The 26,435-nt window shown below is 43.9% G+C and overlaps 1 protein-coding gene across 2 annotated transcripts; it reads right to left on the bottom strand.

Annotated features, from left to right (window-relative positions):
- Positions 1-14,926: 14,926 nt before the first annotated feature.
- Positions 14,927-26,400, bottom strand: etv5a (ETS variant transcription factor 5a). 2 transcript variants are annotated; one of them, XM_074695180.1, is made up of 13 exons: positions 26,232-26,400; positions 23,857-23,997; positions 23,635-23,728; positions 23,502-23,549; positions 23,005-23,055; positions 20,517-20,640; positions 20,130-20,432; positions 19,288-19,616; positions 17,310-17,372; positions 16,856-16,924; positions 16,297-16,466; positions 15,467-15,574; positions 14,927-15,205 (listed from the first exon to the last, which is right to left on the bottom strand). In XM_074695180.1, exons 2-13 carry the CDS (start codon positions 23,902-23,904, stop codon positions 14,975-14,977), a joined length of 1,638 nt encoding a protein of 545 aa, XP_074551281.1. In that variant the 5' UTR covers positions 23,905-23,997; positions 26,232-26,400; the 3' UTR covers positions 14,927-14,974. The 2 variants fall into 2 exon arrangements, with proteins under 2 accessions (XP_074551281.1, XP_074551282.1); XM_074695181.1 differs by having other exon boundaries at positions 15,473-15,574.
- Between the last annotated feature and the right edge of the window lie 35 nt (positions 26,401-26,435).

Genomic DNA, 26,435 nt, shown 5'->3' with positions numbered 1-26,435 from the left:
CTACCAGGCTGAGTTAAGGAGCGACGAGCTCAGCTTTAACACACTGTGGTTTGATAAGGCTCTGACTCAACACCATGCGCAGACAGCAACCAGACCAGGTCGAGGTCGAAGTTTAACATGACATGCAGGCTACATCACAACACATGTCAGGGCGAGGAGTGTTAGAGCTTTAAGTCAGGCGCACGCACACCTCTGGGATGCTGTAAACCTTTAGTGAAGCATCAGGACAACTCAGGGACCTCATTTATTCAAATGATACTATGAGACTCCATACCTTGATCAGCACCCTGTGACTGATCCAACTCACAAGATCTGACTCTTTAACAGTATTCTGCTTCATCTACTTCTAGCTTCTGGATTTAGTGATCTAGAGGATGAATCCAGGGTTTAAACCATGAAGTGGAGGCACTGGGTCTCCTTTTTACAAGTATGACATTCTCCTTGATTTTTTTTTTAGAGCTTTGAGCAGACACACCTTGTTACGGTGAAATACTTGAAGTTAAAGTTGGTTGTTTTGAAGTTGGGTGTGACAACCCCTCCTGCTCCTCCTTCTCCTCCTTCTTCTCCTCTTTTCCTCTCTGCTTATGTCTCACTCTGCTTTCTGTTGCAGTTCTGGGAGGAGGTGGAGTTTTGAGCTGGGAGGGGCTGTTACCTGAGAGAGGCGTGGCCATTAGAGGGCATAAAAGGCCCTCCTGGTGATGATAGTGGTCTCTCGTCTGGGTGATTCGCTTCCGATCTGAAAGTGAAGCTGCGGCGCATGTTTCAAACAATTTTCAAAGCTGGTTTTTACGAGTGTTAAACATTTTTGAATTTTGACTTGGTGGTTCGGATGAGGGAGGGAGCACCGTTCCTAAAAAGATAGTGAGAGAAGAATTTAAAATAATTCTGACATTCAAAAGGGAGGATGAACACTTGCAGGTGAGTTTCAATATTTGTAAAGCAAGGAATTCAATATACAGTCTTGGGAAATGTGTCAGGGTTAGAATTCACAACAGCAGAAATATGAACAAACAAAGGAAAGATACAAATTGTTAACTTTTACAATCCATATAATAGGCTAACATCACAGCTAATGGATGAAATTGCAATCCACTTGGGAGGGAGAGTGATATTGTGTGGAGATTTTAATGCACATGGCTCATTATGAGGTAATTATAATAATGAGAATGGACTAGTGATTGAGGACTGATTGAAAGTAAGAATATGGTGTGCTTGAATGATGGTAGTGGTAAAAGAATAAATATTAGAAATGGTACAGAGTCAGCAATAGACCTCACCATAGTTTCAGATTCACTTGCTGGATTGTGTACATGGCATGTAATTACAGAAACCACCAGTGGAAGTGACCATTATCCTGTTGTTACTGAAGTGGAAAAGGGTGATTTTAGTGGTTTAAAGAAATGGGCATTTGGCACTGCTGATTGGGTGAAATTTAGATGTCTTAGTGATCAAGGCATCGGAAAATTGATATGATGAAATGAAGATGTTGATAATTTAATTTTTTCTGTGTGTAGAGTTATCCTAGAGGCAGAAAAGCAGTCTATTTAAGAGAAACGGAGTGAGTACAAGAAAAAGATTGTACCCTGGTGGACAAAAGAATGCAGTACAACAATTAAAGCCCCAAATAAGGCATTTAAGATGTTAAAAAGAGATCACAGTTTTCAAAATCCAATTACTTATAAAAGTCTGCAAGCAAATGTAAAGCAAACTATTAAGACTGCAATAAAGGAATATTGGAGAAGTTTTTGTCACTCAGTTGGAAGAGAGACAGGAACTGATCAAGTGTGGAGAATGATTAAGAGAATGAATGGGGTTAAATGTGAGTATGGGTTTCCAGTTCTAAATGATGGCAAACAGACTTCAATAAGAGAGTAGGAGAAAGCAGAAATGCTGGCAAAAACTTTTGTTAAAGTGCACAGTTCCAACAATGTGTGTGAAGAAGGAAAAAGAGAAAGGACAATAGTAGAAAACGCAGAGATACTACAACTGGATGATGAAATTGATGATTTATTAAATCAACCCTTTTACCAAGACAGAATTAAACAGAGTATTGAAGAAGACAAACATATCAGCACCAGGTAAGGATGTGCTATGTTATGTTATGATAAACCAGCAAGGTGAAACATCTAAGGACGTTTTGATTGAGCTGTTTAACAAAGAGTGGGAGGAGGGAAAGATGCCAAGAAGCTGGAAGGAGGCAGTGATAGTCCCTATTCTTAAACCATGGAAAGACCAGACACAACCAGGGAATTATAGAGCCACTGCATTAACATCTAACATCTGTAAAAGAATGGAGACAATGATAAATGATAGGTTAACGTATCATATGAAAAATAATGAATTCATGAGTAAATATCAGAGTGGTTTTAGAAAAGGACGTAACACCACGGACCCAGCATTATGTTTGAAGGCTCAATTAAACAAGGAAAGTGTACTAGCTGTCTTTTTTGATATTGAGAAGGCGTATGATACGATGTGGAGAGAGGGACTGTTGATAAAATTATGTAAATTTGGAATAAAAGGTAAGGTATATAGGTGGATTGTGAACTTTTTATCAGAAAGAACATCACAGGTAAGGATAGGAAACATAGGAACATTCAAGGAAATATGAGACTGAGAATGGGACTCCTCAAGGAAGCATAATAAGCCCTTAGTTATTTTTCATTATGATCAATGAAGTGTTTGATGAAATTGAAAATGGAGTAGTGCATTCACTTTTTGCAGATAATGGGCCAATTTTGGTGAGGGGGAGAAATATAGACTTTATTGTAAAGAAAATGCAAGAAGCAATAATAAAAAAAAGTTGAGGATTGGTCCTATAAATGGGAATTCAGATTCTCAGTTAATAAGAGCAAGACAGTGCTTTTTCACAAAGAGAAGAATGGGGAGTGAGAAGAAAGTTAAATTGTATAATGAAGAATTAGAGAGAGTGAAAAGTTTCACGTATTTAGGATATAGTTTGATGAAAGACTAGCATGGGCGGTACACATTCAAAAAGTTGTAGATAAATGTAAAATATTTTTAAATGTTATGAGGTGTTTAGTTGGGAGTGATTGGGGAGCAGATAGAACTGCTATGAAAGCATTATACACTGGAATAGTACAATCAGTGTTTGATTATGGATGTGCTGTCTATGGATCAGCAGCAAGCAGCAATTTAAAGAAACAAAATGAAGTCCAACATCAGGCATTACGATTATGCACAGGTGCATTAAAAACAACTCCAACAGTAGCTACAAGTCGAGATGGGAGAGATGCCCTTAGAAATGAGAAGGACACAGTTAGCAGTCACATATTGGATTAAGTTACAGGGCCAACATCCAACACAGAACATTTTAAAAAACCATGTTGGGAAAAGGAGAAAAAGGAAATAATAAGTTTTGGGTGGACAACAAAGCAGAAAGCTACAGAACTTAAAAGTACCATTGCCCACTATACAGCCTTGGATATTACCAGAGAAGCCGATCTCACACTGTTAGAAAAGAAAAGCAAGGACAGGACATTTCAACTCAACCCATATAACATACAGGAATATATAAATGGATATCACAGCTTTGTCAAAATTTACACAGATGCATCAAATAATACAGTTGATAAAGTAGGAGTCACAGTACCAGAGTTTCAGATTAAAGTAGGGAAGAGAATCAGTGAGGGTTTATCGGTTTACACAGGGGAAATTGTAGCATTTTTACTAGCAACACAGTGGATAGAAGAAACAAGACCGTTAAGATCAGTCATTTGCTCAGATTGCAGTTCATCCCTTATCAGTATACAACACAATCAGACAGTAGACCAGATATTTTAACAGAAATTCAACAAACATTGTACAGGATTCACATGATGTCAGACAGTCATGTTTTTATGGATACCTGCACATATAGGAATGAAAGGAAATGAGGAGGTAGACAGGGAGGCAAAGAAAGCTACAAACAACAGCCAAGTTGACATGGCAGTGGGTTACAGCGGAATGGAGGTGAAGGGGGTGGTGAAAATGAGGATGATAGAAAGGTGGCAAAAACAGTGGGAGCAAGAAAAAATTGGGAGGTGGTTCTATAGAATACAAAGGAAGGTTGGAAAAATGAGAAGACCTAGTTTGAATAGAAAAAGTGAAACAATTATATCAAGATTAAGATTTGGACATTGTGGGTTAAATAGTACATTATTTAAAATGGCAAAGCATGAAAGTGGTAGTTGTGACAGCTGTGAACAACAGGGAACAATAGAACATGTTATTATGCAGTGTCAGAAATCTGAAACAGAAAGAAGGCAGTTAATTGGTGGTCTCAGGAGAGATAATGTACGTTTCGACGTAATTAATGACATAAATATTGACGTAAAAGACATTCTACAAAACCAGTTAGAGAGAAAGTGCTACAAGATGTTATTACAGTATCTCAAACAAACACAGTTGATAGAAAGAATCTAATTTATTTATTTATCTAATTATTTATTTTTAATTAATTTTTTTAATTCCAGTACTTTAGATATTCTGGTCCACACTCCCTTACGAAAGAAAAATATATGTACAAATATATTTTTTGAAATGTATTGTAATATATTATTGATATATTATGATATAAATGGAATAATATATTGAGGGCACATATACAATATATTATATGTTCATGAAATATATTGCAATATATTGTAAAATATACAAATGATTGCCGCTTTCCATTTATTGCAATATAATTGAAAATATAAATACTAAATCTCATATATGGGAATATATTACCTAATATATGACATGATATTTTCCAATATGCTGCATTATATTTTTCTTTTGTAAGGGCTCCTTATCAGTAGGTGGTGGAAATGCATATTTGCATATTTCGATGTTTGCCAACTGCCAATAAACCCAAAGAAGAAGAAAAAAGAATAGAAGAAGAAGAAGAAGAAGAAGAAGAAGAAGAAAAAGAAGTAGAAGGTAGCGGTCTCTCTCAGCAGGGCCTGGTAGGTCTCCCCAGCCGTCTTCTCTCTGGGTTTGCTTTTCATTCATCATTCACCACATAGACATTAACATATTGTAATAAAGTCTACCCAGTTCTTTAGTTGAACAGCTCCTAAAGATCACGAGAAGAGGATCCATTTCTCAGTTCAGTATTTATTCTGGTCACAGGTAAGGTAAACAGCGCTGGTCCCAAAAGAATCCCTTACGAAAGAAAAATATATGTACCAATATATTTTTTTTAAATGTATTGTAACATATTATATATTTGATATACAATATATCACAAAATATACAAATTTTTGCTGCTTTCCACATATTGCACTGTATTGGATAATATAAATACTAAATCTCATATATGGGAATATATTACCTAATATATGACATGCTATTTTCCAAAATGCTGCAATATATTTTTCTTTCGTAAGGGATGAGCCCCGATATCCGGGAGCAATACAATTTTATAACAGTCATTGCTACGCCTTCCAGAGGTTGGGTTAAACTAAACACCTGAGAGTAATTGGCCAAAAAACATGACTGACACCACTGTCTCAACCCACAGCTGGTGTCAGTTTTCAGAGAGATGTGCTGTCAAAGTGTGTGACTGTTGGATCAGAGCATGCAGCTAGGAGACTGAGTGAAAGTTCAAACAGGGTCAAAGAGACCTCACAGACACAAGCTGGAGACAGAAGCTATCCTTCTATCTGCCAGATAAACATACATCAACCCTGAACATGGCATGTGACTAGATCAGAATGTTAAATTACATCAATTATTATAAAAATATATGACAATATGCACATTTTGACAGTATTAAACTTAACTCTTATACATTTCATATCCATAGGGTTATTTTTGTTTTTGCTAATAAATAAAATGGTGTTAATACATAATGTTATGTGCTGCCTCCCTTTTTGTCTGCCCTGGCTGGCAGTAACTAGTGGGGGCTCATCTGGGACCTCAGCCTTTGTTTCCCAGGTACAGTTGGGCTGTGGAACCAGGTTTAGTTAAAGGGAGGTTTTCACTCATGTAGTGGTTTAGTTTGCCTGACTATGTGGGTGGTTGGCCTGTTGGGGAGGATTTTTTCTGATCTGCTTATTGATGAAGGCTGTGTAGTCATTTGGGAACCATTGTCCTACCAGGTAAAGCAATGGGGGCACTAGCTGTCCACATCGACCCTTTTTTGTTTCAGTTTGTTATTTTTGTGCAGCAAGTGGTTAGAGCTGTTGCTTGGGTGCACTCCATGATTGTCTAGGTGGCTGTTAGCTTGCTAAGAGTCCACCGGATTACTGAGTTATGTGCTTAATTTATCCTGCTGCTAGCCTGCACAAAGACTAGGGGTGTGTCTCAAATTGCATACTTCCATACTGTGTACTCAAAATTTTCAAATTGAGTGTACTAAGCATACTACATGCTCACTGGCTTAGTGCCCGAATGTTGAGGGTGTAGTGCTGTCTCAAATCGCATACTGCCGAGCGCCGTACTTCCCGGAAATGACGACATGATGTCGACCTCTTCTTCTTCTACTTCTAATTGTGACAGGCTTCTGGGCCAATTTGAGTACATCATCCGGGTACTTTTGCATACTCATTTTTCGCATACTATGCATACTGTTTTTCATTTTGACGCAGTATACTCAAAATTTTGAGTATTTGAGTATGGAAGTATGCAATTTGGGACACACTATAGGGGTGAGAGAGTCAGCTAGTTTGGTTAAGCAGATAGCCAGAGGGATTTGGTCCCATGTCAAAGCAGTCTGTCATCTGTTTGGCAGTGTGGAAAAAAATTGTTTTGTGCTTTATTAATTCTGGTGTGTGAATGTTTAGCAACTGTAAAGGTAAATATCTAAATTTTCCCTAAATGTCAAATAAGACGGCTTCAATTGAGGATTTTCTTCAATTTCCAAGTGAACGGCTACTTAACACTTATAAAAAGGAGCAGCTTTTGCAATTAGCTGAACATTTTGGTGTTGAGGTTTCCAGGAAATTAAGTAAGGAGGATCTGCTCATCGCATTAAAAGACCACCTACTGGAGGGAAAGATACTGGGTGTTCGGGTGGATAGTGAAAAGGCCCTTGGGGAAAAGACTGATTTGTGTGATGTAGCTTTCCCAGAACCAAGTTTACCAGGTAAAATGCCCAGAGTAGCTGCGTTTGCTGTATTTGGGGCTGGATTGTCTTTTGAGCAGCAAAAAGATCTCCTACTGCTTCAGTTGCAGCATGAACGACAGCATGTTTTAGAGTTAGAGAAGTTGAAATAGGATGCCCGTCTCAGAGAAGTTGAAATGGCTCATGCTCAGGCCAGTTAGCAGCTCAAGTTGGAATGTTATAAGCTGGAGCTTATGAGTCAGGGTAAACTTCAGACCTATGAGGCTCAAGAGTCAGCCATGATGGTTCCTCCTGTTCCATCTTTTGATGTCTCTGTTAACCTTAGGTTGGTTCCAAAATTTAATGAAAAGGACCCTGATATTTTCTTTGAATTGTTTGAACGTTTGGCTGATGCTCGTAATTGGTCAGACGCTGAACGTACTCCACTGCTTCAATGCATACACACTGGTAAGGCTGCTTTTTTCGGCTCTCAGTATTGCTGATAGTAACAGTTACCGGTTAGTGAAAGCTGCTGTGCTCAAAGCTTATGAGCTGGTACCAGAAGCCTACCATCAACGTTTCAGGCTAGCCATGAAAGACAGGCAGTCTCACACTGAGTTAGCGCGTGATTTAGCAGTTCACTCTCAGCGTTGGTGTGCTTCATCTCAGGTCAAGACCTTTGAGGATCTTCAGGAGTTAATCCTTTTGGAATAGTTTGAAAGCACTCTCCCTGATCGTGCTGTGACCTATTTAAATGAACAAGAAGAAACCAATGTTTCAGAGGCTGCTCAGTTAGCTGATGAGCTTGTTCTTACACAGAAAGGTTTTTTCGGTGACTGTGGTAGGGATAACGCTGTATATATAGAGAGAGTAGGGGTGGTGTTTACTCCAGCAGCAGGTGTCTGTCTGAAGGGACAATAAAATTACCAGTTAAAGGGGGCCGTGGGGTACTCGGTAAGTTAGACTCCAGTCGGGTTTGTAACCACTGTTTTGGAAAGGGTCACTAGAAAAATGAATGTCCCGTGCTGAAAATTAAAGTTAAGTCAGGGTATTTACCGCCCAAGCCTGCCGGCGCCGCTGTGACTGTGGGGGCAGAGGAGCGGGGCAGTGTCATTGCTGCTGCACAGGCACACACTAATACCTCTTCCTCAGAGTCAGTGGGTGTGTCTCCTGTTGTGAATCCATGTCTGGTGGTTTGCTCCACAGATGAAATTCACCCTGGTTATCTCCCTTTTGTATCAGATGGTTTTGTCTCACTGGCTGGGGGGGAGGAAATAGTTCCTGTGAAAATCTTAAGGGATCCAGGAGCTTTAGACTCCTTTATTGTGGAATCAGTTTTGCCTTTCTCTCCTGAAACTCACAGTGGTACGAGTGTAGGGGTACGAGGTATTGGTTTAACCCTTTTTTCTGCCCCACAGCATAAACTAACATTATTTTCAGACCGGGTGCAAGGTGAGGTAGTAATGGCTGTACGCCCTGCTTTGGGGATACATGTCATTCTTGGAAATGATCTGGCTGGAGCTCGTGTATGACCTGATTCTCCTGCTCAAGTGGCCTCCCCCAGTTCTCAGGTTGGGGTTTCTGTCTCCAGTTTCTTCCCACCTGCACGGTGAGACGTGCTATTACCTGATCGTCAGCCAGCACCTTCGCTCTCACAGGACGTACCAGACTCTGGCCCACCACTTTACCAAGGTACCTGACTGTTGCCTTAGCAAACTCACATTTTGCAAGGTTAACCGTCAGTAATGCCCGGGCCAGCCGATCTAACAATCCCCTGATGCGCTTCAAGTGACCCAGCCAGGTGTCACTGTTACCTTTGTCTGTGTCTTCCAGTGATTTGGTGAAGCAAAGGAAGGATTCCACACTTCAGGCTCTCTATAGTCAGGTGCTTCCAGAAGATGCAGTGTTGAGTGCAGCCCATGGTTACTTTCTCCAGAATGGCTTGTTGATGAGAAAGTGGGTTCCTCAGGGGGATTGTTTTGTGGGTAATGAAGTTTTGCAGGTTGTTGTGCCTCCCTCAGTGCGAAAGATTGTGCTCGAGGTTGCTCATGATGGAGTAGCGGGTCATTTAGGAGTAAGGAAAACTTATGACAGGATTTTAGGCATTTCTTCTGGCCTGGGTTAAAGAGGGATGTCTCTGCCTTTGTTAAAACATGCCATACCTGCCAGCTGACTGGGAAGCCAAATCAATCCATAAAGCCTGCTCCTTTGTATCCAATTCCTGTTGCTGATCAGCCATTTGACCAACTTTGTATTGACTGTGTTGGACTCTTGCCACGTTCAAAGGCTGGAAGCAATTTTTTGCTTACAGTGATGTGTCAGGCCACCCGCTACCCAGCTGTCTATCCTCGCAAAAACATCACCACAAAGTCAGTTGTTAAAGCTTTGACTCAGTTTATTTCCATCTTTGGTGTTCCAAAGGTGATTCAGTCAGATCAGGGCTCTAATTTCTGCTCAAAAATGTTTACAGAGGTGCTCAAGCAGCTAAATATCAAACACTCCCAGTCCACAGCTTACCATCCCCAGAGCCAAGGAGCTCTAGAGAGGTTTCATCAAACTCTCAAGTCTCTTTTCTGTACCTACTGTACTGAGTTGGACCGTGATTGGGAGGAGGGGTTGCCCTGGTTGCAGCTAGCTGCTAGAGAGGTTTCTCAGGAGACTTTAGGTTTTAGCCCTAACGACTTGGTTTTTGGTCACACAGTTCATGGCCCATTAGCATCCTTACAGCGACAGGAAGGTTAAAGAGACCCCCACAAACTTGATAGATTATGTGAATGGTTTCAGACAGCGGCTTTATCAGGCAAATGAACTGCCGAGGAAGAACCTGCATGCTGCTCAGACTAAGATGAAGAGTCTATATGATCGTCGGGGGGAGCACAGAGAGTTTAGCCTTTGGGATTAAATTCTTGCCTTTAGCTTCTTCTCCTTTTCAGGCTAAGTTCTCTCGCCCTTGTACAGTGGATCGTACGGTGTCAGATTTGAACTATTTCATCTCAACTCCTGACAGGAAGACGTCTAAGCAGTTGTGTCACATTGACTTGTTGAAGCCCTACTATGCTCGTCCCTCTGTTACCGAACAGTCATATTCCTCCGTGGCTGCTGTTGCTGCAGTAGATCCCTCTCCTCCCCCTCTGGGTCCAGTAGGAGAGAGTGAGGACAGATTGGTAACTCCAGATGATGGAATTTTGAGAGGTCGTCTTAAAAATTCTGAGTCACTTGCTCATCTTGATGAGCTGTTGAAACATTTATCTGAGACAAAGCAAAAAGACCTGGTAGAGCTCATCAGAAGCTAGCCCTGTCTGTTTGGAGATACTCCATCTCGTACTTTTCTCATTGAGCACGATGTTGATGTCGGTGATTCTCAGCCCATCAGACAGTGCTTTTATCGTCTCCTGACAAGCGCAAACACTTAGAGGCAGAGGTTAGATACATGTTGGAAAATGGTATTACAGAGCCTTGTGCTTCTAGTTGGTCCTCTGCATGTCTTCTTGTTAACAAACCTGATGGTACTTTTAGACCATGTACTTTACTAAGAAAGGTGAATTAAGTAACCAAACCTGATTCTTCCCCGCTCCCACGCATGGAAGATTGTGTGGATCAAGTTTGCAAAGTTCGTCAGCAAATTCGACCTATTAAAGGGTTACTGGCAGGTCCCTTGACCCCTAGAGTTAGAGAGATTGCAGCATTCATTACACCTAGTGGTTTGTATTCATATACTGTGATGCCTTTTGGTTTGTTAATGCTCCAGCCACCTTCCTGCGCATCATGAACAAAGTGGTCTCAGACCTGGAAAGGTGTGCTGTGTATTTGGTCGATGTCGTTATTTACAGTGACACCTGGCTGGGTCATTTGAAGCGCATCAGGGGACTGTTCAACCCGGGCATCACTGACGGTTAACCTTGCAAAATGTGAGTTTGCTAAGGCAACAGCCACATACCTTGGTAAAGTGGTGGGCCAGGGTCTGGTACGGCCTGTGGGAGCAAAGGTGCTGGCTGACGATCAGTTTCCTGCTCCAGCAACCAAAAAGGAGCCCTCTCGCTTCCTGGGTATGCTGGGTTACTATCGTAGGTTTTGTAAGAATTTCTCCACAGTAGTTGCTCCACTTACATCTCTCCTTGGTTCAAAGGTGAAATTTGAATGATTTTGATTCTGTCGAGTCTTTGTTGTGCCCTGCCCCTGTTTTAGCTGCTCCACAGATGGATCGACCATTCACATTGTATGTGGATGCTAGCAAAGTCGGAGCTGGTGCTGTCCTCATGCAAGCAAATGACAACGATGTGGAATGTCCAGTAAGTTACTTTTCTAAAAAGTTCAACTCACACCAGCTGAACTATTCCATCATTGAAAAGGAAGCTCTGGCTCTCATCTGGGCCTCAAAGCACTTTGAGGTTTATGTGGGTGGAGGGGGGACAGCGTTGGTGGTGTACACTGATCATAATCCTCTTACTTTTCTTCACTCACTACAAAATCCAAATCAGCGACTTATGTGTTGGTGGTATGCGTGCCATGTCTGTTTAAGTGGTGTTCACCCTGTAGTGTCTCTCCCTGTCCGAGCTGGCTATTCCTCTCTTAAAATGCTTCCTAGGTACCAAGGTTGCTGAGGGATGGGTCTGCCTGCAGGTTGTAGAAAATTTAATGTTACCATCTTCATACCAGATTAAACACTAGAAAAGTGAGATAATTATTTTGTTTTGAGGTTGTTTATATTCATTTCTTTGTTGTGGTGTTTGGGGTTCCTGGTGTGAACCCCATTCTTGAGGGTTTCCTCTCTGCCGGTGTCTCACTCTGCTTTCTGTGGGTGCGTTTCAAAATGATTAAGTTCCATCCTTCCTCCCTTCACTTGCGTTGCGCCTTAGTCCCTCCCACCAGAGATAATGGAGAGACGCGAGGAAATGAAGAGAGGAGAGAGGATGGAGGAGATCTGTTTTCAGAGAAATGGGACATCCTCTCCTCTAACACGTCACATGAAGGGACGTGTTTCATTGATGACGGCATCAGCTGATCACCTCTGGATCATCTGTCAGTCAGCTCTAACAGCTGTTTGTGTGTCTGCACATGTGCGCTGTAATAACTCTGATCAAACAGAAACAGTAACAGAGATTTGTCTGTTCCTTAAACCATGGATCACTTTACAGGTACAATGCCTAAGTTCGAGGTTATTTTTAAATTATTTTACCTTTATCTAGAGCCCATCTGATCGTGAACTCTGAAGCTTATTAATATGACCCACTTTACTGTATCTCAGGAAGATATTATTATCAGTCAGCTTTCAGTATTAATTCTCTGTTGTATTGGTTTGATGATGGTTGTGTTCGGTATTATGTGCTTTAAACTCAAAGCAGTTTATTACCAGATTTATGATCAGTTTCTGAGCGATCCTCAGTGTCTGTTTCCAGCTCGTCTTTTCTCTCATTAAACTCTGTTGTGTTTGTGAAGTTTCATGTAGAGAAGTCTGAGCTGCTGCAGCGTCCAATCAGAGAGTGATATTCAACATGGGGGCATGTCTGTCAGTGAAAAGACTTCCGCAAAGCCAGCTCTCATGTTTGTCGATCATCGCTCCTCTGATCAGTCTCCTCCATCCTCTCTCCTCTCTCTTCTGAGCGCAATTATCACTTTGGGACAGTCTTCAAAATAGTGACTGGGAAAATACTTTCGGTGCTGCAGAGGAGATAGGACGGATTGAGGCGCACCCTGTTGCAGTTCTGGGAGGAGGTGGAGTTTTGAGCTGGGAGGGGCTGTTTCCTGAGAGAGGCGTGGCCATTAGAGGGCATAAAAGGCCCTCCTGGTGGTGGTAGTGGTCTCTCTCAGCAGGCTTTTCATTCATCATCCACCACATAGACATTAACATATGCACATTTTTGACAATATTGAACTTAACTCTTTTACATTTCATATACATAGGGTTATTTTTGTTTTTGCTAATAGATAAAATGTTGTAAATAAATTTTGTTGTGTGCTGCCTCCCTTTTTGTTGTCTGCCCCTGGCTGGCAGTAACATGGGGCACATATATTTCTGTTATTCAAGAGATTTCCTCATCTTGGTTCCACTTTTTGCAGTGATCAGTGTTTTTCTCTTGCTCACAGCTGACCAGACGTTGCTCAAACATGCCGGCCTTGGGTGTAGAGAGCGCAATCATTTACTAAGGAATACAGAAAAGAGTCAGAAGCATGTGACTGCAGTGATCAGCCAGGTCAAGCAGAGTGACTGCCAGACCACAGCAGCCAGTCAGCTGACTGGCCGACTGCAGGAGGAGGAGGAGGAGGAAGAGAGGGAGATGATGAAACACACTAGGACTGCAGGCAGTGAAGCATAAAGGAGCGTTTATTGTACCCAGTACAGATTATCATAAACTCAGCAGTGTAAGAAACACATTGTGGGGGGGGGCTGAAGCCTATACATGAGCAGACTCCCTGTGCCCGGGCCTGAGCTGGATCCCATCAGAGATGTGTGTCTTCTTGAAACTCTGGCATCTTAAACACACACACACACACACACACACACACACACACACACACACACACACACACACACACACACACACACACACACACACACCTTACAGGCGAGATAACGACATCTTCTCATCCAAACACAGAGGCCTCTTAAAGGAACAGTCTGCAGGAGTAGTTTTTAAAAAGGTACATGTCTATTAGAGCCAGAACTATACAGCTTATACATCAAAATCAAACAAATGCAGCCTTATAGCAAAAATAGATACTTTTATATACGTTTGTCTTTGCCCGGTTCAGAAACATACAGAAAGAACACAAAAATAAAACTGCAGAGAATATCACAAACATCTTCTTTGTCCAGTGATGGTAAAGCGATATGTTAGTGAACACGTACACCATGCAGAGAGAAGCGGAAGGCTCCGGTCAACGACTCGTAATTGGCAGAGAAGGTGTCCAAAAAGAAGGTGATCAAAAAAACCTTCTGGATTTTGTTTTTTTTTTTGCATGCAACATCCTGATGCTCCTGCCATACTGGTGCATCAGAGGAACGACGCTGCCGAGGAGACATGGAGCACCCAGACAGGATTACCAGACCTGGAGCAGAATGAAGTCTATCATACAGAATCTTCGGCTTGGTGGGGAAATGTATACTCCAGTTTCCCTTTTGAAAACAAATCATGTGGATAAAAAAGGACCCAGCGGTGAATAACAGACATGATACAGAGGAGTGTACTGTATAGACTCTTACCGCAGGGAGCAGTCTCCAAAGGGGAAGCAGATACAATCTCTTACACGGGCGGCACGGTTAAAAGAATGCAACACTTACATTTACACGAGAGATTGAGAGAGCAGCCCGACCGACAAGCCTGAAAATACAGCAACGCCCCAGAAAACCTGAGAGTCCTGGGTCTCAACGAAATGTACTAACAGCTGGCATATCTAAAAGAGAAAAAGAGTCCTATCTACAGAAAACAAACGTTGTGGTGTCAAAGTATACTGTGTTTTCTTTGTGGATCCGCTTTGCAATTTAAAGCCCTTTAACGGATCCTTTCTTTTGACATGTGTTGACATGTGGTGACATGAGATATGGGGATGGGGGGGCAAAAGGCAACCACAGAATTTAGAATTGAACAATTTCTCTGTTTTAAGAAAAGCAGATTGTCACAAACTCAGAAACGTGACATCTCTTTGCTGTCAGTTCTTTTAAGGTGGTGGCCTTGTTAGATTTGGTTTTTGTAGCATCAGCCACCCTGGCACAGTTACAGAGTCCAGTCCACCACTCCCTTTCACTTCTTCTGTTGCAGGTTTTATCCCCTCGTTCGTCATTAGCTCGGGAGCTTACAGAGCTTTGTGGAGGGAGCAGGAGAGGGAGCCATAGGAGAGCAAAGAGCGCCAGGGTTTTCCTTCCACGCGGCTCAGCAGGTCCAGCTCTGGCTCTTTAGAGAGGGCGTGTTTCTGCGTGTGGGTGCGTGTCATGTGTCAGGATTGTTAGTAGCTGTAGCTGTCTGGGAAGGGCAGGCCTGCCACGCACTGCTCCGCAGCATCCAGCAGGTAGGGGGCAGCGTCGTCGTAGTGTGTGAGGGGCACGGTGTCTTCGTCCAGACCTGGCAGGTTGTCCGGGTCCACCTTCAGGTTGGGCCTCTGGTTGTCGGGGAAGGCCATAGAGAAGAGGGCCTCGGGGTCGCACACAAACTTGTAGACGTACCTCTCACCTGCGACCTGGGGGAGGAGACAGACCGTGTTTAAAACTCAGAGCTTTCAAGCTCAGACTTGACTGATTATTAATCTTTCTTTTATCCAAGGTAGCAGAATGTAAATAAAATATGAAAGAGAAGCAGAGATAAACTCTGCAGGCTGAAACTGTTCAGCCCCTCACTGTGAAGAAAGTCTCCATGAGGACTCCCTGACATCTCTGATCAGAGTTGAATGTGGACTAACACAGGCTGGGTGGAAGGAAAGAAAACAAAAGAGAGAACGTGCCTTTACCTTCTGCATGATGCCCTTCTCGTAGTAGTAGCGCAGCGAGCGGCTCAGCTTGTCGTAGTTCATGGCTGGTCGGTTCTTCTGGATGCCCCAACGGCGAGCAACCTGTGAAGCACACAGACAGACTATGTCAGCCAAAACATAGGTAACGAGGTGCAGAGAGGCACAAGGCTACGAGGACTCCAAACTTTAACATCTTTGCTCTCGACCGGTTCTGGGCCAAAGAATCGTCTTATAAACAGGACTGATGACCATTGGACCAGTTAGTGCAAATGACTCCCGCTGAACGCTGCTGATGTTACACTTATACTGGAAACTTTTGGTGCTGCCATCTTTGCCAGGACTCCCATTTTAATGAAGATACATCAAAATGAGAATTTTGTAGAAAATATATGTATAATTAAATAAAAAATGACACCTTAGCATAAAGTTTTCAGTTTTTTTAAACTATAATTTTTGTTTTTAAATAACATAAAAATTTGTATTAAACAGACTTATTAACAGATTTTTTAAATGAAGTAACACCAACAAGATATTCAATTCAAAAGAGAAGGTTCCTTAAACAATGTTTATTTTGTGATGGATTGTTTTGGGTCATTTTTCTGCTCTTATCTGCTCAATTTCAGTGTCATTGACCTGTATGGTGATGCATTATTGCAGGAGTCCATGTATTTCAGGCGTGAAGTTGCAAATATTGGCTGCATGGAAACAACTTGAAGCAGTAACGTTTTTTGCTGCCTTTTAAAGCCAAAAACATCTGCTCTTTGGGTTATATTCTGTATCAGTTGTTGCATTTTTCTCTCCAGGTTTTGGCGGCTCACACTGACCTCCTCGGGCTCGATGAGTTTGAACTCCATGCCGCGGCCCGTCCAGGCGATGAAGTGACCATTAGCCGGGTCGTCCAGCAGTGTGACCAGGAACTGCCAGAGCTGCAGAGAGCCACGGCGCTGGTACGGAGGGCCATCACGGTACACAGAGGGCTCTTGTTTGACTTTACCTGTGAGAAGCAAGAGGAAATGATCAGTATGACCTCCAAGTCCTCAGAATAATTTAGAGAATTTCTTCAGCCTCATTAACTTTATAATGTTTGCTTCTGTCTCTTTCCACTGTATCTCTTTTTGTGTTTTAGTTTGAAAAAGACAAAATTCAGTGGTTGAGGAGAAGAACTGTGCTGAGAGAAAGAAAAGAGGCAGAAGGAGAGCAGGAAAATAAAAGTGTCAGTCAGATCTGCGCTGTATGACGGCCACAGAGTGGTGAGAAATTCCTGCCAGATGGCAACTGTGAAGTGAACTAGCTGTTCATTATTCACCACGAGCTGAGGCTCAAACTGCCCACAGATTTCAGTTCTTTAACTATCAAATACTTCATCCATTTCTTCACTCTCACCTTCTAATCTCTCAGGTACCACGCAGGTGTCGTCAAAGTACAGCTGATGATCTCTGTCGAAGGAGAAACCTGTGATGGAAAAACAAAGAAAGGAGCATTTCTCAGATGAAATTCAGATGCAGACAGAGTGTGGGAACTTGGCTTTTCTTCTGACACAAAGGCCAGTGGCTGCGTTTCCACCCAGAGATCCAGACTGCATGCAAAGCAATATAGCTGGGCAGCCTCCCAAGACTGGAAGGCTTGTATTGTGCTGAGCTGCTGCCAGCTGCAGCTACACAGCCCCCATTGATAGATTCACTTCCCCTTGAGCTGTCACTTTAACGCTGCTGACCCCCCCAGCTCTGCCCAGCTCTAAGCAGCTCGAGAACTCTCAGGGTCGCACAGAAATGGACTTCACTAATGCAATAACTCAAGCACCTGAGACATGAAGAGGGAGACAATCATCTGAACTTACTTTCATGGTTATTTTGGTAGAAGCTCCCCGCTCTCCCAAACGATGACTGACAGTTAGGCACTTCTGTAAACAAAGAGGAAGAGGAGTAAATTTAGAGCAGAGATGCCCCCCTGTCATATCAAATGTGTAATACATCAAAAACCACCTCGCAGCTGACAGATATATTTGGATCACTGCCACAGCAAGCAAAGATACACGGCTAGAAATGCAGCCACCGTGTGTGTGTGTGTGTGTGTGTGTTATTCTCATCTATTAACATGGCTAAAGGATGATTCATGTGAAAAAGAAGGAGTATTTTACAGATTTCTCACACTGTTCACAGTCAAACACACTTTGTCAGTCTGTTGAGCAGAAGAAGTCCACTCAGGAGCTGTGAGTTAGTATTTTTTTGTGAGAACCCTAACTGTCCCATCCTGTTGTGTTGGATTGTTTTCAGATTAATCTTCGTCTGTTCAGTGTTTCTTCCTGTCAGAGGAAGTTTTTCTTGCCTCTGTTGCCATGGTTTCCTTTTTGTTTTGCTCATGTTTGATCGAGCATCTCAGAGTTTGTTGATAACAATCCGGAGCTTTCCTTCTTCAAGCTCCTGAATCAGTCTGGACTGAACTCAGATCCTGATCTAAGACTTTGAGTTTTTCAAATCCTGCTCTCAGACCACCCAATGACTGCATTTCTAACCATGAGAGCTCAGAGCACACAGCGGCCTCTCTCCTCCCAAACAGCTGGGCTGAGAGGTGCTCCATCCAAACACCCCACAGAGCTCTGATCAGACAGCACACAGCAGCTCTCTCATGTCTGCCCTGCTTGGAAATAAGATTAGCACCATGGCTGCTGGTTTAAATCTCAATGACAATTGAGTTACAGCAGTCCACCCCCCTGAGGGTCAGGGCCTGTCTTCCGTTTGCAGCGTCTCTGCAGCTCTGTGCCATCCCTGCATGTTATTCTGTCTGCTGATAAGACCACCAGAGTTCAATCTGCAGCAAGTGTTTCCTCAAGGCCTCCTCTGAGGAGAGCGCCTACAGGAAGAAAGAGTGCACGCAGCCAAACAGGACAAGAGAGGACTGATTCAGACTTTGTCACATGCTGATAATGACATGACTTAATGGTAGCTTCAGATCAATTTAAAGGGTTGCATCAGCGCCTGCAGTTACAACATGTTCCATGTTGGAATACCCATCACGCACTCCTCCTCCCCTCCACCCCCCAGAGATGCTAGTCCGCTGTGACGTAGGTATTTAAAGGCCATAAGAATTTAAGAGGATTTGTCATTACATCACTGCACGGCCAGCCGGTCAGTCCATGCAGAGAGGGAAAGAGCCAGTGCGAGAGTGAATGAGCAAAAAGGATAAAACAGAGGGGCTGAGTTTCAGGGAAAAGGATGTTACTGCATCAGAGGGAAGGGACAACAGCTGGGCGTGTGGGCGGTGGATCAAACAATGCCCCAACAGTTGCTTGGCCTTGTTTGCTTTGTACCACGTGAATAAACAGAAGGCGCTGCCAGGACTGTTTGACCAGGCTTTGGGAGAGAGCAGGCTGCATTTGGCCCCCTTTGTCTTCTGCTAGAGTTTCCAGACTCTTCCTAATCAATGGCTGTGCTGCAGGTCATTCAGCCAGGTCTGTTCCAGGTAGGCTCAGTGAAGAGGCGCTCTGCACCTGGCTGGATGAGTGACCCATTTACTTTTTGCCCTTCGAGGCTTAGGCTGAGCTCAAAGACCCACTTTTACTTTACTGCTGTGACTCTGGAGGAATGATGCAGATTAAGGCTCCAAGTGTGTAAGCGTGTGTGTGTGTGTGTGTGTGTGTGACAGAGAAACCAGCACCTGTGCTTCAGGCCTCTGCTGTGTTAAAACTCACAGACGTGTGTGAGTGCTCAGAACAAACACGGGCAGCACATTCCTCACTTCCAGCCCACTCTGCTCACACACAGGCCTTCACTTCTGCTCAGACAGAGACCGTGTCGCACCACTCCACTCAAACTCACCAGAATCGAAGCAGAAGTCCCGCGGCTCCTGCTTGATGGCCATGGGGTGGAATGCAGCCTGGTGTGGAGGCCCCGGCGGGGGGACAGGGGGTCCCATGGAGGCAGCAGTGCACTGCTCTGTGTATCGTGGGTCGATGAGCTCCTGTTTGAAGCCCTGGGAAGGAGGCACAACTACCAGGGGCTCTGACATCTGCCGATGGTAGGGAGGCCGGCTGTCTCGTGGCAGACTGTTGCTGCTGCCGCTGGGGGGCTGGGGCAAGAAGGGGGGGCGTCCTTGGCCCTCTGCGGTGGGGAAAGGTAGACATGGCTCTGACATCTGCCTCTGGAACCTGAGGATGGAGAGCAGAGGAGGAGGATGCTGTGAAGGACACCCTGGATTCACTTCCTGTGAAGTTTTCATCAACTTATAGAAGTTTAAGACTTAAAGTCATGGGATGATACCTGTTAATGCATCTAAATCACATTTCTTTCAATCATTATAACACAAGTACAAGGTCTGCAACATCTCCTGGCCCTCGCATGTTCCTCTATCATACATAACAATAATTTTTTGCAGTGAGAGACGTCCAATGAAAGTTACACACAACAGGGCAACATGGAAACGTTCAGCCAGGGTGAACGACATAAAACCCCAGCAGAACATCTCATGGATGGAAAATATGAACGACTGATGGTGCAGTTATTTCTAGATGTTAAGCATCTCTAAATCTTTGGCCTCACAAGTTCTCAGATAAAGATTTAAACCCTCCTCCTTGAAGCGCTGTTACAGAGGATCGTTAAAGCTCACAGATCTAGTTCTGTGTCCTGGGTTTGGATCACAAACGGAAAAATTGAGAGCTTACCTGTGCTCAGGTGTGAATGTGTTAGCATCCTGGCTGATGGGGGCACAGGGCACGGCGAAGGGCGGGGTGTGGCTGTGGACTGGGAGAGCCTGCTGGTTGGCCGAGCCGCTGCTTGCTGTGATTGGCTGCTGGACGTGGACTGGACGCGGCCCTGTGTTGGGGTTGGCTACATGGGGGTGAGGAGGCGGGGTCTGCTCGCTGAGGGGGTGCGTTACCGCTGTGCCGGTGGGGCCGCACGGGGAGACGGGTGTGGAGGGGGGGGTTAATGGCTTGAACCCTGGAGTGGGCTTCCTGTCACAGGCACTGAGGAGACAGAGAGGATTAAATGCACCATCCTGTAGCCGTGGACACGCCTCTGATGTGCTCCCTCCCTCTCGTTCTGTGTACCTGTAGCTGTAAAGGCACTTCTCTCCGTAGGGCATGGGACTCCGGTCCTGGCGGCAGGGAGAGAGCTCTTTGGAGGGGGTCAGCTCTCGTTTGATCTTGGCTGGTGGCGGGCCATGAAACATCACTGCAGAGGGAGAGAGGAGGAGGAGTGAGAGCGTGAGATGGAGTCTACAGACGTCCTGGTTGGAGCCATAAACAGAAGTGCAGCAGTTCTCTTAACCACATTTAAACTGACGGATAAATGGACATATGGACAGCGTCTCTCTGGTCCCTGGGCTCACAGAGACACTTAGCAGCATTTTAAAGTCCGGCCTAATGACAGCCACTCTTTGCTCTGAAAACATGGGCCATGTCTCTGCCCTGGCCCAGCGTTAACTGCCTTGAACACACAAAAGCTATCAAAGTCCTCGTTTGCTCCCATTAGAGCAGGTCAATACCAATACCCATGAATCTGTGTGGCTGTAATCTAATGGCGATGAATGATTTTCTCCTCTCGTGCTGTAACCATTAGACACTGGCTGCAGCTTCCGGGGCGCCACATAATAGCCGGGCAGAAACAGGATCTCCAGGCGCAGAGGAGCGGGGGCCAAATAAATCAGCTGTGGTGCTGATGGACCTGAGCAATGGGCACGTGAGCTCCCGTGTGCACGATGTGGAACCTAATGGCTAGACTGAGACTCCTCACATGGGGGAAAGTAAATAATGGAGAGATTAAGAGTCTGCTCTGGACAGAAAACAACAGCCACACATGCAGACTCTCCTCTGTCAGCAGAATCCACGGCTACGATAAGTCGCTGTAACAGGAGTGACAACTCAATGTGTCAGGACACTGGAAGTGAGGGTACACAGATAAAAGTTACAGGGTTCAGGATTGAAACAGAAACCCTCCAGTAAATGGATTTATGGTGACTTGTGTTCAGATAGAGCATCATGGCCGTAAATTCCTGCAGAGCTCTTGGGCTGCAGCACTGTGGATGAGGACGGACTGCAGGGTGGTGAGTATGTTTGCAAGATGCAAGACTGACCAACAAATGAATGAACATTAGTTAAAGTTAGTTTTCTTGTAAAAAATCGCTGCATTTACAGATTCCCATGCACTGTGATGATGCATTTTAAATATTTAATTTCTTGCTTTTCTTGGGGTGCATAAAATATAGTACACTATTCTGCAGGACACTTGGTTTTGGACTCAGAAGCTGCATCCATTCCATAAATAAAAGTAACAATAAAAGCTTGAAGGTGCTTCTTTTTGCTTCTTATCACTACAAGATTCTTCAGTGTTAATTAAAACACCACCTCAACATTTGAGTTAAATAGAACATTTTGCATATCAGTCAACAAATAAGTAACATCACCAAAAAAAAGAAGTTTTGCTGCAAAAGTGAAATATTACAGTTTGAAAAGAGGACAGTGAAACCCATGTGACGTCCTTCTGACTGTAGCTCGTATCAGAAAATCTGATTCGGTGAATGGGCAACTTGTGAGAGAGCAACCTGCAGCCTAGCAACTGAAACAACACACACACACACACACACACACACACACACACACACACACACACACACACACACACACACACACACACACACACACACACACACACACACACACACACACACACACGAGTACCTACAAGGTCACTACTATGCCACAGCAGCTCTCACAGAGAGCTGACTGTACACTGTATGAACATGAACAACCTTGGCTCGGACTTCTGTCAGAATACACGCATGACAATGAGTCTGCTACAATAACACGTTGCAGTTCTGCAGCTCGGCCATCAGTTTGCAGCTTTTTCAGCCACAGAAACCAAGATTTATGAAAGCAGAGCTCACAAAGACAGGCAGCAACCACACCCTGTCTCCACCTCCTACGCATCAGACCAAAACATAAACTCAGAGAGTCACCGAGGGGAGGAGGGATCATAAGATGCCCTGCTGGACATAATTCAGTCGTATCCTTCGGCTGCAGACTCAGGAACAGAGGAAAAGGAGACTGCATGGAGTTTTTGGGGTAGACGGAAGCGTGAGCCTTGTTTTTAGGGGATGTAAAGCAGCTCTGAAGCTGCCCCATCCGCTGGAATCTAGCCCACTTCAGCAGCAGGGCCCGAGTGCAGGAAAGTGTGAAATCAGATTAGTAGCTTGGCTCATGTGATGCCCCATGCCAATCGGCTGATTAAACTCAAAATGCAGGGAGGGAGGGAGGGAGGAAGGAGGGGAGGCCGTGCTCCCGTAGCTGTGCTTTTGGAGGGGAAGGATGGTGTTTGTCCTCATCAGGATAGAGAAATTTCAATGAGGTACAGGAGTGCTGCACATCTCTGTCAGGGACTGTGAGCTCTTCATCAGAGCAGAGGAGGAGCCCAAGCATGCTTTATGGAGAAGTATCTGATGCAAAGAGCCATTAATGTTTGAATCTCTGACCAGAAATGGCTCAACATTCAGGAAACGACCCACGAGTTTGATTAAATGAGATAAAATGAGATACTCACAGCTATCAGACTGGAAATCTGGGACAAACTGTTCGTCATCAGGCACCTGGGCTGGAAACACAAAAGAGAGGAAAACATGTTGAAAGAATCTCAGAAACTGACAGCAAACAGAAGGAAAACAGCTAAAGATAAACAATGAAAGGAAAATAAAAATGACTTTTAGTGCAGACAAACACAGAAGTCGGTCAGCAGTTTCTCATGCTGAGGACTTTGCTCTTTCACTTCACCGGTGACAGAGAAAATCGCAATAATTCACAATCTCATCGGGTCAATATTCAATCTGACAACTGACAATCATGTTTCCTAAACACAGGCAAAAAAATTTCTGAAGGTTTTAAGAGCATCCGTGAAAGAACCAAGGAACAGGTTTAACAAAGACGGCTGTGGGTGGATATTACTGGTCGCCGTAAGAGCAAACAAATCCACACTGTCCCAAAAATTGAAGAAAATATTCAGAGCTATAAATTATGTTGTGAGATACTTCGATAGAAACTCACCTTCTGCGATCCAGATCTCTTGCAGCTGACTGAGGTCCTGGAAAAGTTCTGGAAACCACAAAGAGAGACAGACGTTCAGTCAATAATGCATCAGTTTGTTGAACTCCGGGTATTATTTCAGTTGTGTTTGTACCTTCTGTGTCCTGGGCGAGTTCTGTGTCCACAAATTTCCTCTTCCTGTCGTTGAGAGGCCTGCTGTGAGATGCTTCCTCCACATTAGACTTGTGCTAAAGGAGAAGAAGAAGAAGAGAAGACGTCACCTCAGACTGGATTCAGCAGCTATAAATGTAAACAGAAGTGAGAGCTGATGAGGATGATGAGGCGTGATGTGTGAGGCTGGCATGTGGCCACTTACACTGGGTGGGACCATAAATGGGACTTGCTGGTCATAGAATCCATCCATGTTATCTGGGTGATTGGGGGGGCGCCAATATTTGAAGGGGGAGGGGGAGGTGTTCGCTTTAAAGCGACAGCGCCTGGGTCACTTTGTGGGTCACTGCAAAACACAAGATTTGAGGAGGAAACGTGTCAGTGTTCACAAAATTGAGCGTTTGCATCAGATCCATTGAGATCCATCGGTTACAGGCATGAAACAAAACATTTAAACATTTTTGTTTGGAGTCATGAGATTTGCTGGACTGTTTTCTTAAATTTGCCAGATTTACGAACTTTAATACAAATCTCTCACACCATCTGCCATCTCCTCAGAAAACATCAACCTCTCAGGGTTTTCTGTCTCACTCTTGTTGTAAAAGAATAAACTATAAGGCATTTTCTCTTTCCTGCATGGTTTCCTGATGCAGCACAAACTGCACTCTCTCCCTCCTGTCCTTTATTTTACCAACAAACAGTCTTTTATCCACACCATGCAGAGGGGGAGGAAAGCAGCACAATGTAAACAACACGCCGTCATCATGAACACATGTAATACAGTTATATAAGCCACACTCACTGTCCATCTGTAGCCACTAGCCTCCTCTTTAATCAGCTTGGCGATCTTGAGTAAAAGACTCAGAAATGTGACAGTCTGGAGTCTGCCTTAAGTCTGTGACATGCACGACTTGAAGCTGTCCAAACCAGATAGAAAAGAGGACGAGCGTAGAGCTGATTACTGCCTCATTAAGTCAACAAGACCTGGATTCTTTACTCCAACACCAGGAGGAGAACTTAACTTTAAAAAGACGAAAACACACAAAATAAAGCTCAAGCTCTGCCTCCACTTCTCACATCTCCCTGTGATATGACTCACTCTTCTGTGCTGTTAACGGATGACGAATGCAGGATAGCTGCTGGGCAGTAATTACAGTGCACAGCTCGGATAGCAATTACAACATTAGAGCTCATTGAAGATGGGCTCATGCAGGGAAAAAAAGGGTTAAAATGGCATGTCGCACACAACAAGGTTCAAAATCTGCTCATGTTAGCTTTACAGGAATTATTAGGATAAAGCCTGAGAAGCTCAGTGTGTGAGACAAAAGTTGTTTTGCCAACCAAAACATACAAATTAAAGATCCAAATAAAATCTAAAACAGCTGCATCCATTTCAAGAATTTGAATTATGCCCCCTCTCCAGATGAAAGGCTTGCACCCTTTTTGTTTCAGCCTATGATAAAGATATTAAGAGTAAAGCCCAGTGAGAGAAACCAAGTCAGTTTGTAAAACAGAAGAATTATCTCTGGTTGCATATTCTAGCATGAAATTCAGGTTAAGTTAATTATTTACTACTTTGTGGTAGTTGTTAGGTAACCTATGTTCTTATCCCAGGTATAGCCTACATGACCCATAACCCTGCTCCTTTTTTAATGAATAACATTATTTATATGAAGATAATGTGAAACTTTCCTCAACTTCGATCCACAGCTAAAAAGATAAACTTGACAATAGAGAATTCAGACTTCAAACCTTGGGGGAAATCATAACACGTATTTTCTATATTTCTTTAATTTTCTTCTCATATGTCAACTATTCCTGATTGAATTAGAAGACCAGTGCCAAAAAGGAGAAATAAATCAGGAGCCATTTGAAACCAAAGGAGTCGAACCGAATAATCGCATCGTGAAAACAGGACGTGCTTCCCATCTCAACAAAAAGTTCCCTACATGCGGAGACCAGAGTTAACCTGAAATATCCGCTTCAACTGTAAAGCAAGTACACTTTAAGAGAAGTAAACAGTCCAAAACGGTCACTGTATTAGTCATGCCAACTTTTATTTCTGCGAAAATGACTAAATCTAGCATTTTGGGGCAAGCTTTGGCGACTTATGCGAATAAAGGTGGGGGGCGAAGATCATCCGACTCCCCTCTACTGCCTCCCCCTTCACCCTCCACCTCTTCCCCCCGCCCTTCCCCCACCCTCCCTGCCTTGTTTTTCTCAATGAAGTGAAACTCGACCCGTGTGGAAAACAGGAGGGGGGGGGGGGGGGGGGGGGGGGGGGTAAAAAAGGCCCGTCCATTCATAAAAATCACAAACAACACTGACCGCGCAGATAAGCTAAAGCCCACATCCGAGCTGATAAAATCAGAGCTTCAGTACGAAGCACCCTGCCTCTATATCCGATCGACAGGCTGTTTGAGGCAGAAAGAGGTCGATTTAAGATGGTTGTCAGAGTAAGTATCCTTATATAAGATGGCGTTGGGGTCGATCGCACTCTTAAAAACGTCAGAATAACACCAAGCAAACTCAGAGCAGAGTAAAAGCAAAGTTATCACCGAAATAAACGCTGCAGGTTACCTTCTGGCTGGGTGAATACGTCCTTTATTCAGAAAGAAAGCGGTTTAAATATCCACAAATGAAATCAAACGTGTCGGTAGTCGAAGAGTCGCTACGGTCGGACAGACTGCTGCTCCTCCGTCGAGCAGCAAAACTTGACTGAGCTCTTCGTTAATGGCCCGCTCGCTTTTCCCAAGGGCTCGAGCGGCACACAGAGACACTCGC

The sequence above is a fragment of the Halichoeres trimaculatus genome, unplaced genomic scaffold, assembly GCF_033239565.1.
Source record: "Halichoeres trimaculatus isolate MK-OKI-2021-1 unplaced genomic scaffold, fHalTri1.1 fHalTri1_scaffold_19, whole genome shotgun sequence".
Taxonomy (NCBI): domain Eukaryota; kingdom Metazoa; phylum Chordata; class Actinopteri; order Labriformes; family Labridae; genus Halichoeres; species Halichoeres trimaculatus.
Note: the sequence above shows the minus strand (reverse complement) of the source record. Positions and strands in the feature narration are given on the sequence as shown.

Bases quoted from the DNA above. Each gene is read 5' to 3' on its own strand.
- etv5a (XM_074695180.1), bottom strand. From the start codon at position 23,904: ATGGATGGATTCTATGACCAGCAAGTCCCATTTATGGTCCCACCCAGT. The intron at 23,550-23,634 runs GTACAAACACAA...TGTGGTTTCCAG, and splicing joins ACTCGCCCAGGACACAGAAG to AACTTTTCCAGGACCTCAGT. The intron at 23,056-23,501 runs GTGAGTTTCTAT...TTGTGTTTCCAG, and splicing joins AGAGATCTGGATCGCAGAAG to CCCAGGTGCCTGATGACGAA.